Source organism: Haliaeetus leucocephalus, unplaced genomic scaffold (genome assembly GCF_000737465.1).
Source record: "Haliaeetus leucocephalus isolate CR32 unplaced genomic scaffold, Haliaeetus_leucocephalus-4.0 Scaffold932, whole genome shotgun sequence".
Taxonomy (NCBI): Eukaryota; Metazoa; Chordata; class Aves; order Accipitriformes; family Accipitridae; genus Haliaeetus; species Haliaeetus leucocephalus.
In genome coordinates, this window is record NW_010973368.1 from 11,569,379 (window position 1) to 11,584,277 (window position 14,899).

Consider the following 14,899-nt stretch of genomic DNA (forward strand, 5'->3'; position numbering starts at 1 on the left):
TGCAGGAGAGTTTAATTTAAAAAAAACCCCCCCCCCCCCCAAACTGTGCATTCTTTTACAGTAACAATTAGAAAGATCAACCAGTTACTTCCTTCTCTTTGCACAGAATGCAGGATGAGCAAAGAACAGCAAAAAATGAAAGAGTCCAAAGCGGAGAACAGAAAATCCTAACCCTTATTTTTCCCCTTTATATCAAATTTACAAAATTAATTCCTTACTAGAATTCTGTTAGCTTACCACTAAAGATAACTGACAGCTTGTTAGACCAAAACTAGGCAGACCATACTCTTTTTTTCTTGCAAAAGCAAAGTGAAAGAGAACAATTAAGTTAAATGAAGAATGAAAATTTTCAACTACTGCACCTGCTCATAAATTCCACAGAGAATTTCCTCCCCCCCCCCACTGCTGTGTGAAAGACCCACACAATTCACAGGATAGCCTACGTGAGTCACATACTTATATGTGGGAAACTGGTAAGGTTAATATGTATGAAGCAGTTATCAAGCACAAAGTAAACACAGAAGAAAAATTAGAGGAAAAAATATCTTTCAATAAAAACAAATCTTGAAGATTTATAATAGTCTGTGAAACAGTCTAAGAAAGAAGAGAAAAAAAAAAGCAATGAAGTTTTCTACACTTTTCAGTGAGAAAGTATTGCCTGGAACACAGAGCACATTTGATTTCTAACAAAGCAACAAACCTCACCGATGTAGTTGTGGAATAAGCCCTAGAACAGCAACCTCTAAGCCATGGTTATTTTCTCCACAGTTCAGACCTCCGAGGACTTAAGGACTGAAGTCTCTTGTATCTCTCCTGTAGAGGATTTTCTTCTCTCCAAAGTAGCTTAATGAGGAACTCTGAAGTTCTTCAATAGCTTTGCTTGGTTTAAGATTTCCCTCCTCAAACTCATAGCTCACTGTATAAATGGAGCTGATTTACAGCATGCAGAAACAAATGGTCTTACTATGTTTTATTTACTGGTATTTATAAAGCTTCCTGGAAAAGAAACATGTACATATTAAGTTCCCTGCAATTAAAGAAAAACTTCACACAAAAAAGTTAAGATCTGCTCAGTATATTCAGAAGACAGTGAACAGCATGAGTCCATTTGTAATTTATAATATGCAAGTCACATAATTTTTTAAAAACTAAACATTTCCTTCTGCTTTGGCTCACCAAAAGGCAGTTTTATTCTGAAGCAGCTATATATCCTTAAATAGACATTACTACAAGAACAAGAGCAACTGCACAGAACCCATCTGATTTGAGTTTTCTTTATATTTGTTATAGAAAAAAAGGTACCTATTCCAGTCCAGTTTAAATGAAAATGTACATTTGAAGTACCAAACTGAAATGTTCTCAGCCGAGGTAATTTCAAATTCTCATTACATTTACCACGTAATGCAGAATTTACTTTGGTATACTACGTGTGGCTGCTATCCTTTCCAAACTCAAACTGTCAAATTAATTACCTTGTCTATAATGGAGTAAAAAATTTAAAATAAAAATTCAATATGGTCAAGCCACTTCCAAATTTGCATAAGTCTTCCATGAATCATTAACATACTAGAGAAAAGGGACTCAAGCAGTTCTTAAGGTAAATACAGTAATTAAAAAAAACTTGCTAGAGTTCAAAGCAACAAAAGAAATTCACTATTTAACCTCTACATAAATAAATGCAAAGATTTTTTTTCATTATTTTGGTTGATTCTGTACAAGTTCCAGTAATTAATTTTATTTAAATATAACTCTTACAACAATTTAATCCAGGATCTTAATGAAAACGAGAAGTAAAGGTTGACAGTTCTAATATAGAACTTGCACAACAGTTACCTTAACACTGACTAAACAATGAATGGCATATAAAAAGATTTAGAAATTACACATTTTAAACTGAAGATGTTTTATCTCAGATTCACTATGAAGATGACTTTTGCAAGTTGACTTCTATCCTTTTGTAGGCAACTTCATTCCTTAACCTGCCAAACAAAGCGTACAAGTTATCACAGCAAAATTTACAGAAAAATTGACTTTGGCCTTGGTCTTACAAAGATCTATTTACACATTTGACATAAGCAAGCATCATCTTCCCTTTAAATTCTATACATGTGTTCAAGCTTTAAGCCTATATTTGGATCTACAAAATCCTGCAGTATAGAAAGTCTCTCAAATATACATCTTAGACCATTAGAATACAGTGTCTTTATATATGTGAACCTATCTTTTGCTGAATTACTCACTCTTCATCACATCAACACCTCTAGAAAATGAAGCACTCACTTCCACAGTTAACTCCTTGGTGCTGATGCGTTTGACTGCTGAAAGCAGCTATTAGTCTGCGGGGAGAAACAAAAAAATCAAATCATTGTGCAAAAACAGATTAACATGCCTCAAATTGCCCCCAGATGTGACCAATCCTGTAAATAAGAGATACCTGTCCTAGTGCACATTAAGTAAATGTCATAAATCCTGTGTGGAAAGACTGCAGCTGCTCCATAATGACACTCCCATATGCTTACTGTCATTCTTCGGAGTTTGTGTCATTAATCGAACACCTCAAATAAGATCAATTTTGCTGGTGCTTTTAAAAAAAATTTTTTTTTTTTTTTAAATTCCGGTTCTTGAAGGTCTGCTGCCAATGGCAGATTGTTTTAATGGAAAATTGGATCTCAACACCAAAGAGTTAATGCTGTCTATGCATAACTGAAACAACTCAAGACTATAATTAAGGTGTAAAAATCCTTCTATTTGTCTTGTGACAATCTAGCAACAAGATAGATTTTTTTGCTTCTCAGTTTAAGATTTAACCCACACCCAGAATGAATGCCTGCTATAAAGGCGGCAGTTATTCATGCCACCATTAGAATTTCCGAAGCACTGGTTAGTTCGTAATCAAAAGAAAAGCAAGGTACAATTGCAACCAAGTACATGACTTTTTACAGAAGGCCTCATTGTGGTAAATTATATACAGAATAGTGTTCTCATTTTCCTTAAAGTGCTACTATCATCATTTTGATACAAGATCATCTATTGTTTTAGGAGGTCTTTTAGTACAGCACCAGCACTGGCATCAGGGGACACTGGCAGTGGTGTAAACGTAGGCAACGCATCAGAAATAGGTTTCATAAGCAGATGTCCAGAACTACTAGCAGGTGTTATGAGAGGCACTGCTGCAGATCGAGGTGCTAAAAATGGATTTGTAGCTGGTCTTCTGCTCATTCCTGAGACTGCAGAATCTGAAACGTAAAAAAAAAACCCAACAAAACCTAAACCAAAACCCAAACCAAAACCCAACAACAAAAACACTTTGTTAGAAAGCATTCATAAGTCTACCCAGTTTTACAGCATTTGTTCTCAAACAAGTTCTAAAATTGCCTATTACTTTTGCAACATGAAAATCCTATCTTCTTTCCATGGACTGTAGAGGCTCTCAAAGACTTTGATTCTCTCTGCCTTCTCTCATCTTGGACCTCATCCGCCACTGCTGCTTTTGCTGAACAATTCCTATGTCTACACTTCAGGCCGCCGGTTACAAGACTGACTTAAGATGGGGCACTCCCAGGACCTGCCAACCATATTGTACTCGTTGGCAGCTGAAATTCAGTAACAGCTCAAGCTATCCAGAAAAATCTATACATCTCTGACAGGCAACATGAACACCCTTTGCCAAGGTTCACTTCACGCATGCAATGTCAGACATGAAATAACTGTCACATTGACTCCAGCACTATGCAAAGCATAAGGGCCCTTGTGCATGCACTACAATGCAGCACACAGGTAGGTTTCCCACCCCATGGCGTATTGGCACAGCTTCCCCAGGGTCAGCCCCAAGAAAAAACCTGTAAATAAACATCATGGACAGTGAGTCACAATTTAGTCTTGAGGGAAAACTTAATGTTCGCTCATTAGTCAAATTCTAACAAAACTTTAGTTTTAATAGAGTATTAATAAACTATTTTTTTAAATCTAACAATTGACTTGCCCCTCCTCACCTTCCCCTATCACTCAGCTCCAGATGTGACCTGTTCTCAAGATTCCTATACTAGATGTAGAGCAGAAACTAAACTGACATTCCCATATCATACTAATTGTTTGGATAGGTGATTTTATTCAGGTTTTTTTGTTTTAAAAAAGGTCTTTCATCATGTAAACATCCTAATTCTCATAAATGCATTTCTGTGTGGATATTATACTGACATTTGTGTCCAGCACTTAAGAACTGCTACCATATGGTTTATTTCTAGGAACAAAAAAACTTAAAGCACCCAAACAATTAAAGGGATATATATATATATATAATGGGTGTCTAGTTTTACAAGCAAGCAATTTAGCTCCTGAATGGATAAAAGGAACCGAGAATTTAGTTCTTCCAGACAAAGAAATTGGGTTTTTGGCAAATAAAATAGGTACTTTACCTATTACATTACTGTTATACTACAAGGAAGAGTAAAAAGAAAATTAAACTTAATTTAGGCTTATTAACAAAATAAATAAATACTGCTTTCAGAGATAAATTGGTATTTCACAGTAGACATTTACACTTTGTAATGTCTAACTACTTTAGGCAAATTGAAAGGGCTTTTTAGCATAGATATCTCTCTAGATCTGTATAATACATAGGTTTTTGGGGTTTGGGGTGGTGGGGTTTTTTTGAGTTTACAGTTAAAAGTTTCAGTCAAAACAAACTTCTGCAAATCAGCAGGACTGTATTAATGTGAAGTCTTAAATGCACATACAAAAATTAAGTACAAACTGGATCAGTTAAACTGAAGATTTGGATCTCACATTACTTAGACAAAAGTACATTAATTTCAACATGCACAATATAAGCATAATTGTTCTCTGCCTTAGAAAAATCAAAGTTAACACTCATGCACAGCTTATAGAGACTTCAAATTAGGCCATATACTCAAATGATTTTATTTCAGTCCTCTCTGAGCAACCAGGTTCTACGTACCAGAGAGGCACTACAAGGTTGGTATTACTTGCTTTCTTCACTCAGTGAGACCTAAGCTGATCAACAGGGATGCTGCAAATCAGGACTGGGTTCACTGATACACCATATGGAGTTGCCTGCACAGCAGTTTGGCTCTAACAGGTGCTGTTAAAGCTTTTCCATATCAAAGGGAATTTGGTCCCTCTAATCTCCCGTACTGAGATTTTAGGAAGCGGGATATAGAAGCAGTGGGAAGGAGGGGTGGGGGAAGCAAAGAGAAAGCAGGATATTGGGGGGAGGGAGGATAGAAATCAAATTCATAGTTTTCAAGTGAGGAAGGACAGAATCATTGAAATCCCCTTGAAAATTCTACCTTTAGTTATTTATGGTCTGTGTAAAGATTAAATTTTCCTTCAAATGTTACCTTGCGTTTGACTGTTGGATGGAGTACTGCTAGTTTTACCAGTTCCTGCTGCTCCTAAAGTTTTCATATCATGAACAGAGAGCTTGGGTGGAGGAAGGCTTGGACAAGATTCTGTTTCGAGGAATTTCACAAACAATTCTGAAAAAGACTACAAGAGGCTACTAGTTATATTTTACTGATGCTCTGTTGAAAAGTAAGTTAAAAATACGTACATACATAAAGCAAAAAGCTGTCAACAGTCTCCAAAGAATTTTTTACTCATACTTAGTACCAAGTACCTAGTACTTCGTACTAAGTAGTCCTTAGTGAGTGACAATGAAATTTATTTTCAAAACATACAGTTTTTTATTGTCTCAGTAAGTGGTATTTATGTGAAACTGATAAACTCTAAAGATAACACACATACTGCCAGCATGGTTCCATTATTGATTTAAGCCAATTGTTTCAAGAATCCCATGCTGCTACTGACATCACAGTATTTCCTGTGTTCATGCTCAAGCACATCACTCCTCCAGAAACACATAAAACTTAAACTCTTAAAGTTTAAACTCTTAAAACCCACTGCTTGCTTTATTTGACAAAAAGTCTTGAATAAAGGAAGCTTGGAATGATTAAGGTGTCAGTAGCATCACAAGATAAAATTTTGCTTAGTAAAGCCTGTACTACACATACAAAAGCATTAGCTTTCCTCTTTTACATTCACAGTTAATCAGACCAAAATCTTTTGGTGGCCTAAGTGCCTGCATTATTTTAGCGGGCAAAAACCCATCCCTGTACTTCAAGTTAATTTACAGGAATTGATTCTCAACATGCTTTTCTAGCTCAATGAGCAAAAAAACAAAGTTAATCGAAAAAGCCCAATCCCTCAGTGCTCTATACTTGAGAGCATTATCTACTGGTCTGCAAAATGTAAAGTTCCATAGATTAACCGCTCCCATGGACCATGCTATGAGAACTGTTGCTATACAGTATTTGAAAGCTTAAAATATCAACTTTATATGCTGTACATAAGAGGCACTAGCTGCAGCAGCTGAGAAAGCTTTTCAAATTAAATTTAAAGATCACAAGGGAACAAAGTCATCAAAATATGATGTTGTGGTCTTCTATACTGTTGAGTATTGCAGAATTCCAGACTCCTACATGTATTTAACCTCCAGCACTGTCAGTTTGCAAGATAAAGTCCATACTATGAGAGGTCAGTGATCCCAGGAACCAGTGGAACAGTAATTTGATTTCTGTATTAGCACAACACTTAGTATTGTATACTTTTCATCAATGTCTACATATATATTTAGTGCATGAAAAAACCTTGTGCCAAAGCAGTTTTACAAAACCAACAAATAATGGAAGATAACAGTAGCATCAGTACATGAAACTCAATATACTGATGAGCCAAACATCACCATTAATATGCAACTGTCCCATTTTTTTCCACTCAAACATAGAGAATGCACAATTAGTTCTTACACTATTAAAAATGTTCTGATGAGTTGGCCTCAAAGGTGTACTAGGGACACTCTTTGACCCAGCTCCTCCACCAAGCCAGCCAGTCACCCATCTCGTAACTCCTCTTTGGTCTTCAGATAATAACTAGAAAGTGTTAAAAAAAAAAGTTAGGAAACAAAAAAAAAGCAGCAGGTAAAAGAAACTGCAACATTGTGCTCATTATATTTATTCTCCATAACTATGTGGGAATCCTACAGATAAGTAAAAACTTTAATTACTGTCAAAACCTTATTCTCTGCCTCCCAAAGACTGGCAGTCTAAAAATCTGGCTCTTTACTTAAAAATAAGCCCCACATTCTTCACAATATCTAGTGGTACATATAAAAACTGGCTTACTTTTCTGTAACTGACATATTACAGCTATTATACACAACAGCACAAAGTTAAATCCCTTCCTTTCTGCATTAGCATTCCTCAGCAAAATAAGATCCATTCTATTAAAATGTTATCAAAAGATTCCATTAAGATCAGCATGTCCTGCATCAGACATGAATTCAGATGTGAGAACAAAAAACATACTTTCCTGACAAGAACTGCAGGGACAGTCACATTTAGTTTAGCAGCAAGTTATTCTATTTTCAGGTAAGGATACCGCAAATAAAAAAAGGAAGTCTAGTTTTCTGCAAAGTATTACCTGATCAAGTTCTTCTTTTTTTATTCCCAAGATACTTCCCATTAACCTTAACACTTCAGGACGTTTATTTTTTGGAGTATGAAAATGTCCAACAAAGAGATTTCTCATTAGGAGCCTGCAGAACAAAGGAAGCTTGTTATACAATTTGCTCTTACGTAACAGCTGATACTGTAAATTGATGCATTTATTCCTCATATTCTTGCCTAATTTACAATAGTCCAAAACCCCAAATCTAATACAAGGAACTAAAAGGGTACCTCGCCAATTTCCTTCCTCTACAAGTTGTAACATTTCTTACACAGTAAGTGTTAATTTGGACAGTATTAGAAATACCGTATGCAGTAAGGTGAAACTGAATTGTACACAAGCAAGTTTTGATCCAAGTACTACAATCAAGAATAATGTTTATTCTAAGATCCTAACTCAGGAGTGTTTAAACGGATACTTATGTGCAGTCCCAAATCCAGACATAAGGAAGGGGACAGGGGAACTTATTTGCCTATCCTTGTTTCAGTTCTAATGGGTAAAGAGAAGGGGGAGCTGGGGGGAGACCAAGGAAGAGAGATTTACGCAACATTGAGGTGATGCTAGCTATGTGGAAGGTCTTGCTGTTCACACCTTAGACATTATAACAGATGTTCATTGAGAACTTTTATCTTCATTTGCAGAGCTCGTGCTAATGAAGTCCACTTCTACTTAAGAAACACATCAGTAATCCAAATTTACATACACACTGGTTTTACTAATCAAAATTTACAACCACCAAGCAATTGAAAAATGTCAAAATAATCAAAGTATAATTACAAGAGCAGATACAGCAGCCCATTTCTGCACTACTCTTGCAACTGTGTTAGTAACGCATCTGTACATTGTGAGGAATAAAAACCAAAAACGTATACCAAGACCTTCATTAAAGACTTACTTGTCCACTTTTCCCTCTGTGCTGTTCATAAGATTCATTAGTTTATTTTGTACATCTTCTAACATTTCTCTTCTGATCTCACCTATAAAATGTCACGTCACAGCAAATAAACAAAAATGGAAAGTTTGAAACTTTGTTGCAAAATTTAATACACATTTAAAAATAAAAATATGCTAATATTGTTACGGTGCTTTTAAAAAAAATCAGCTTGATTTTTTTATTAAAAAATTGTCAACTTAACAGAATGATACTCAATGCTAAAGTACAGGAAGACACAGAAAATAAATCAATTGCAGAAGGTCTGATGAACTGTTCTGTTCCACCTAGATAATACAGAACTGGAAAGAAACTCTTGATCAAGGTCTATGGTCCTATGGTGGCAATCTTTTTCACAATCTGACCAAACTGCATGTTGGCATCAGGTCTTTTGATCTCAGTACTTAACCTCCAGTATTTTCTAAACCCAGCTCTTCTGCATATTCTACTACCAGGTTGCTAAAGCCTTCAAGTACCATGGAGGTCTCCAGTCTCCCAGAAGAATTACTGGCTAGCAGAGTAACTTCAGTAACTTCTTGTAGGTTTCTTCTGTTAGGACCTTTCCTGCTCCTGTTAACCAATGCAAGTTCTTGAAACAGCACGCTGGAACACACTAATGCATCCTAGAACCAGCGCTGTGCTTCGCAATTCAGTACGCTGGCAAGAAAGACTCTGAGGAGATTATGCAAGATTCTGCATACTTTTGGGAATACAAATGTTTAGTTAAAATGGCACAGATGAAATGCCACAGCCGCCATGAATGAAAGACAAAATTGAGGAAAATGGCAAACACTTTCAGTCAGGCATCATGGCCTGCAAATTAAGCAAACAGGCCAATATTATAAGTTAATTAACATGAGGTTGTCTAGGAGTATGCTAGGAGTCACTACACAGATTTTCTGCCTTTTTTTGCACGCTGACTGCAAGTTCCAATACTATTCTGTAGTGGCTGCCATGAAATGGGTTCATCTAGGACATCACAACACTGATAATGAATGACATTGTTGGCCTACACAAAGGACCCTATTTTTTCCTCTCTCCAAACCTGAAACAGGAAGTATTATAAAAGTAAGAGAGGAGTTTAGATTCTGCATTTACTAGTGCTGTAACTTTTCAGCTTTCTGAAATTCCTGACCTTAATCAATGTTTTGTCTACTATCTACACACTTGAGCCTCATGATATCAGAGTGTTTAATGAGGGAGATACAAATGTAGTAGCCCATTTCATTAAAAGGAGCCACAGCATGATATTGTTATATTCACTCTCGCCCAACAATTTCACAGCACCAACTTCTCTACAATTCTCAAATTCCACTAACACGAATTACTTGTTAGCTCAAATACAGAATGCACCCAATTACCCCAATCAGTCCACGTCAGTAACGTGCGCTTCCTCTGACCTCCCATAAAAGTCATAAAAATAAAGCTCATAATAAAGAAAAAAAATTCTCCTAGAAGTTCTACTTGCCATCAATATTTTACAACATTCTGATTGTAAGGAAAGAAGGCACAAAGTTTTCTCTTTATAAAAACTCAGATATACTAGAAACTGGATAAAAGTATCTGATGTTCAGGTCTACACAAGTTTGTACAAAAAAACAAAGAGTAAAAAGTGTTAGAAAAACTTATCTCACTTTAATCCTCCAACACAGGATTTAAGAACACTGGCAGTAAAATGTTCTCAGACAAGAAAACAAATAATTACAAGGTACAAAGAATTCTTAGAAGATAAACTACAAATGGTTTCACCTCAAGACAGCAAAAATGTAATTTTTCCACAAAACTAGGGTTCTGTAAGATACTACCTTTGAAGTTACTTTTTTCCTAATAAAGTACAAGTAAGCCTGAATCACACACAAAAGCTTGACAAATATATTATAATATGGACTGCCCATGTGAAGACTAACTCTACCCTACAGTCATATAAGCAGAAATAATGAGCTTTTTCTCCTCTGCCTCTATAAGGCTGAATGCTTATCTTCAAATCCTATGGAAAAATTACCAATCAACTTAATTACCCTACCACTTTAACATTTCTCAGGATCATGCGAATTAAAAACGCTTCATTTAAAAAACAAAACAAAAACCCCACAAAACCACAAAAGAACACAAAAGATACATTTTTCTTGTATCTATCTTGTAGTTAATTCCTAAAAAGCCTCAACATCTTTGTAAGAAAAGTGACTTTTATAAATTTTTATACCCTTCAAGTCATCTGGGATGCACGAACAACATTCTACTCTAGTTTCCACATGACTTTGAATCTTTAATAAACACATGCCACAACTATGTTGACGCAACATGGTTCTCAATTAACACCAATAACTCCATGAGAACCCGCACAGTTTTCTTGTATATACACATCAGAGAGCTAAGCTGTGAAATGGATACAACCTAGTATGTCCTGTTCAAGTACTCCACATCTTTATATAAACATTTAACTTCACAAATATGAATTTTAGAGAGTACAGAGAAGAACAAACTAACTAGTGTCATGCTGGGAAAGTTCTTATTCAAGAAACATAACGATTAAGCTCCTGATTCAAAACAAGTTAAAAATTAAACAAAATTATATATATTATACAACAATATATCTTGTAACAACTACATCCATATGCACTGAAATCCATTCCAATAATGTGACTGCTCTTCAGCACTCCTCTCTGTCAAAACACCAGGGTGAGGCACAGGAGAATTAATCCATGGTTTCAAGGTTTAAACTTACTTAAAATTATGCTACTTAGTAAATGTGGTTAAACAGGACCCCAATACTTGAAGGAAAACATCTGCAATATAATTATGGAATGATAACAGTTGTAGGAGCATACATGGAAGTCGAGATGTTATTTGGGTCTCCACAGAGTAAAAGGGAATTAAAAAAGTTAAACTACTAATGCCATGAAAAGATAAACAAACAGCATCTGAAAAGAAATTTCAAGTAAATCTCATGCTATTACTATTGCTCTACAAAGCAAGACAATCATGAGTTTCCTTTTCAATTTTTATTCACATGATGAATTTTAAAACTAATGTATTAATAATTTCATTGAAATGTTACTGTTGTTTTCTATTTTTTCTGGCAAAAAGACTTCTATATCAAAGAGGATCAACTTTTAAGGACAGCTACACAGCTATATTCCATCCACGGTGACTATGCAACTCTATCATTAAACTTATTTTTTAAATGGAATATTTCCTTCTAGAATAGAATCTCACAGTTGAAAGGGACTTAAACATGTACTTTGTGTGTATGAAAAGACTGAATAACTAAAAAGACCTAAGCCAAAATTCAGCATGGACTGCTGTAAAGCAGACATTTACAACAGTCTCCAATAATTTGTTAACCATTTATGGCAATCAAGAAAACCGCATCTGGTACATCTTATACTTTTCCATTAAAATCACTTCTGCTAAAAAAATCCATAAAGAAATCCTTCAAAAGATTTGGCCAACAAAACTGTGTCTGGGAATGTATTTGGCCAATTTTCAGTAAGACATTATATGTTTTCTTGTGTAAATAGAGAAAATGGAGTGCTCTCTTTTTTTCCCTCCAATAAAAATTATGATTTATTCTACAACAACATTAAAGTTCTGTTTCCTTTATGCAACAAATCCCTTTTCAATTTTTTTAACAAGTAAATCGCTTGCCAATACAACATAGCTTGATAAAATACTGAGATTCAGTTTTCTCTCAAAGTTCAAACCCTTCCTGCTTTCATATGCAAAGGTTTGCAATCAAAATTAACCAGTAATGAAGAGCTCCCCATCTGAGAGTGCCAAATTTGCCTATGCCAAAGTTAATTTCAATCCAGGCTTTTTGAAAACTTTTTCTGTGAATGTCTGTACTGAGACAGAGATATACATATCAGTCAATTAAAAAACAAATCAGTATTTGGTTGTACATTCATGTAGCAGCTTGAAATTTAATTTAGCTTGTAAAATTCATATGTGAACTCAGGGAGCGCTCCTATGAGGCCCACTTGGATGCCAAATTGCACTTAGTCACAACTAAATTTAAATAAGTACGCATTCAATTATGTAGTATAAAAGTTGTAACTTTTTTGTAGAGTTCTTGCTGAAATTGTAAAGACTTCCAAATGACTTTTCACACCACTATCTGATCATAAGCAAGTATGCTTTAAGAAAATATTATTTATTTTGAGAGTAAGACAAATCATAATTTAAAAATTTTCAGCAATAATTAGTTGTATATGTTCAGAGCAAGAGTTACCACTGCATCCAGCAGCAATGATGTTTCAGGTCTTCCCGCAGCAAGCCTTAATTAAAGGCATTCACCCCAAAAATTCCCAGAGACATGGTAGAAAAAAAACGGAGAGTAAGAGCTGTTAAGTAACTACAGAGAGTGAGCAAACCTCTGCTCTTCAAGCTCCCTTTTTAGAGCCACTTCAGGGACCAATCACAAGTTTTCCTCTGATTTTAGATTTATCCCATGTGCTCAGTGAAAGCCTGACCATAACAGAGGATGCTGCAGTAATAGCAAAATATGGTGATCCACAGAAATAAAGGGGGAAAGAAAAAGTAGGACTCAGTTGGGAAAATGGGAAGAGGAAAAGACAGATGAAGACAATTAAAAAAAAAGAAAGAAAAAAAGGCTAATATTCCCCCAGCAGTTGTTACTGTTAGTAAGTTCACCCATATCAGGACTGTCATGCAACTAGACACAGAGAAGTAACATTCCCTTTTGGTTCAACAAAACATTGCAGACAAAATTAAAAGTCAGGGCTGAGATGTAAGCACAGAAATCCAGCAAAATCATTATTAGTCCTAAGTCCTGCTTTAGCTAATGCTATTACTTTCTCATGAAAATTAAAATTAATGCAGTAATGAAAAAAAAAAAGTGACCTTATGTTACTCATATAGTTATTCTGTCACCTCCAAGTGAGTCTGAGCTTATAAATCTTGCCGATGTTTGATATTCAAATACATTATATAGAAATTACCCTTCATTTATTCCATTTGATTAGACTAAATAGCATAAGGCCCCAAAACAGAAATACATTGAAATGGTATCAGTTTTTAGCAAAAGGTTATTCTGCCTTTTTAGGCTTTCCTGCAGTTTTAATGTTAAACATGTTTAGAAAAGAGAAGGCTATGCATCTCTTACAAAATTCATGTTTCAGTGATGTCAGAAAGAGGGAAAAAACCCAACCAAACCAAAACCACACCCCAGAATATTCACAGAATCACAAAATCAAAGAAACATTTATGTTGGAAAGGACCTCTAGATCATCTAGTTCAACCACCCTCTGCTCAAGCAGGGTCATCTAAAGCAGGCTGCCCTGGACCATGGCCAGTTAGGTTTTTAATATCTCCATGAAAGGACACTCCACATCTCTGGGCAACCTATTCCAATGTTTGACCACCCTCACCGTAACTATGCTTTCTTTTCAAAACTGTTTCTTCTAGCAAATTCCTCTACCATCTGGCCAAGTTTTGTCTTCAAATCCAAAGTAATGACATCCATCAAATATTAGAGTACTTAATCTGAAAACAATATGAAAGGCATCTTTCTAAATATGAGCAATCAGGAAGCTTATTTGAAATGAGATCTAAAATACAATCTAAAGATATGTCCAAGACCTTCCACATAATCTCTTCAGACAGTCTCGCATCTGTGCATGAGCTGCTCCCTCTATATCTCTTACCAACAGCACACTCTTTCTCTCTATCTCACTGTATTCCTGGGTCTATGTCAAATATGGTAGTTACTTTGGAAAAATCTGAAAACATTTGGTATTTCACAAACTTTAAAAAGATGCTTACAAAGCTAAATCAAGGGCTGTGGTATTTACGGGGACAAAACCCACAACCCAACTACTAGAGGGCTTTCTTTTTAGAAAGATCCCTAACAGAAGGTAAACATACTTTTTCAAATTTGCTTTATAAACAAGGAAGTCCTCAAAAGGTGGCAAAGAATTACTCTTTTCCTCATAGAAGATGAATTTTGTTAAGTTTCTAGGAATGCTATATTGTCTCCTCAGCTGCTTGGAATGTTTTAAACAGAGATTAAAAAATGTAATTACCTTCTTTCTTAAGCTCTTCAATCTGCTCCTCTTTGATGTCAAGCTGCTCAGTAAGCCTTGATGCTGCATCCAGTGCAGCATTTGCCTCTCCTAAACTTTCCTGAATAGAGGGCAGGAAAGCAACAAAAAGAGAAGCAACAGAGTTCACTATCACAATTACACTAATACAAACAGATCAAACATAACAGATACAGAGACTTCATTCACTTGCTCTTTAGAATAAGTGTATTGTAAATATTCTCTGAAAATGGATAGTCAGCAGATGAATGCTACTTTGCTGACCCTCTGTTAGTGCCACCCCCCCCACCCAAGGAAGAGAGAATAATTACATAACTTGACGTATTCTTAGCAATACTTAACACAGCAGTTAAAAACAAAAAAATTCAGTCAAGAATTA

The 14,899-nt window shown here is 35.5% G+C and overlaps 1 protein-coding gene across 2 annotated transcripts in view; it reads right to left on the reverse strand.

Annotated features, from left to right (window-relative positions):
* Positions 1 to 2,593: 2,593 nt before the first annotated feature.
* The window catches only part of TRIP11 (thyroid hormone receptor interactor 11), a 33,525-nt gene continuing 21,219 nt past the window's right edge, over positions 2,594 to 14,899 (reverse strand). For both annotated transcript variants that reach the window (XM_010583849.1, XM_010583850.1), the window contains 6 exons: positions 14,503 to 14,602; positions 8,423 to 8,504; positions 7,501 to 7,615; positions 6,828 to 6,950; positions 5,361 to 5,508; positions 2,594 to 3,236 (listed from right to left, as the gene is read on the reverse strand). In XM_010583849.1, the coding sequence (XP_010582151.1) occupies positions 3,028 to 3,236; positions 5,361 to 5,508; positions 6,828 to 6,950; positions 7,501 to 7,615; positions 8,423 to 8,504; positions 14,503 to 14,602 (777 nt within the window). In that variant the 3' untranslated portion in view covers positions 2,594 to 3,027. The remainder of the gene's footprint in view (positions 3,237 to 5,360; positions 5,509 to 6,827; positions 6,951 to 7,500; positions 7,616 to 8,422; positions 8,505 to 14,502; positions 14,603 to 14,899) is intronic.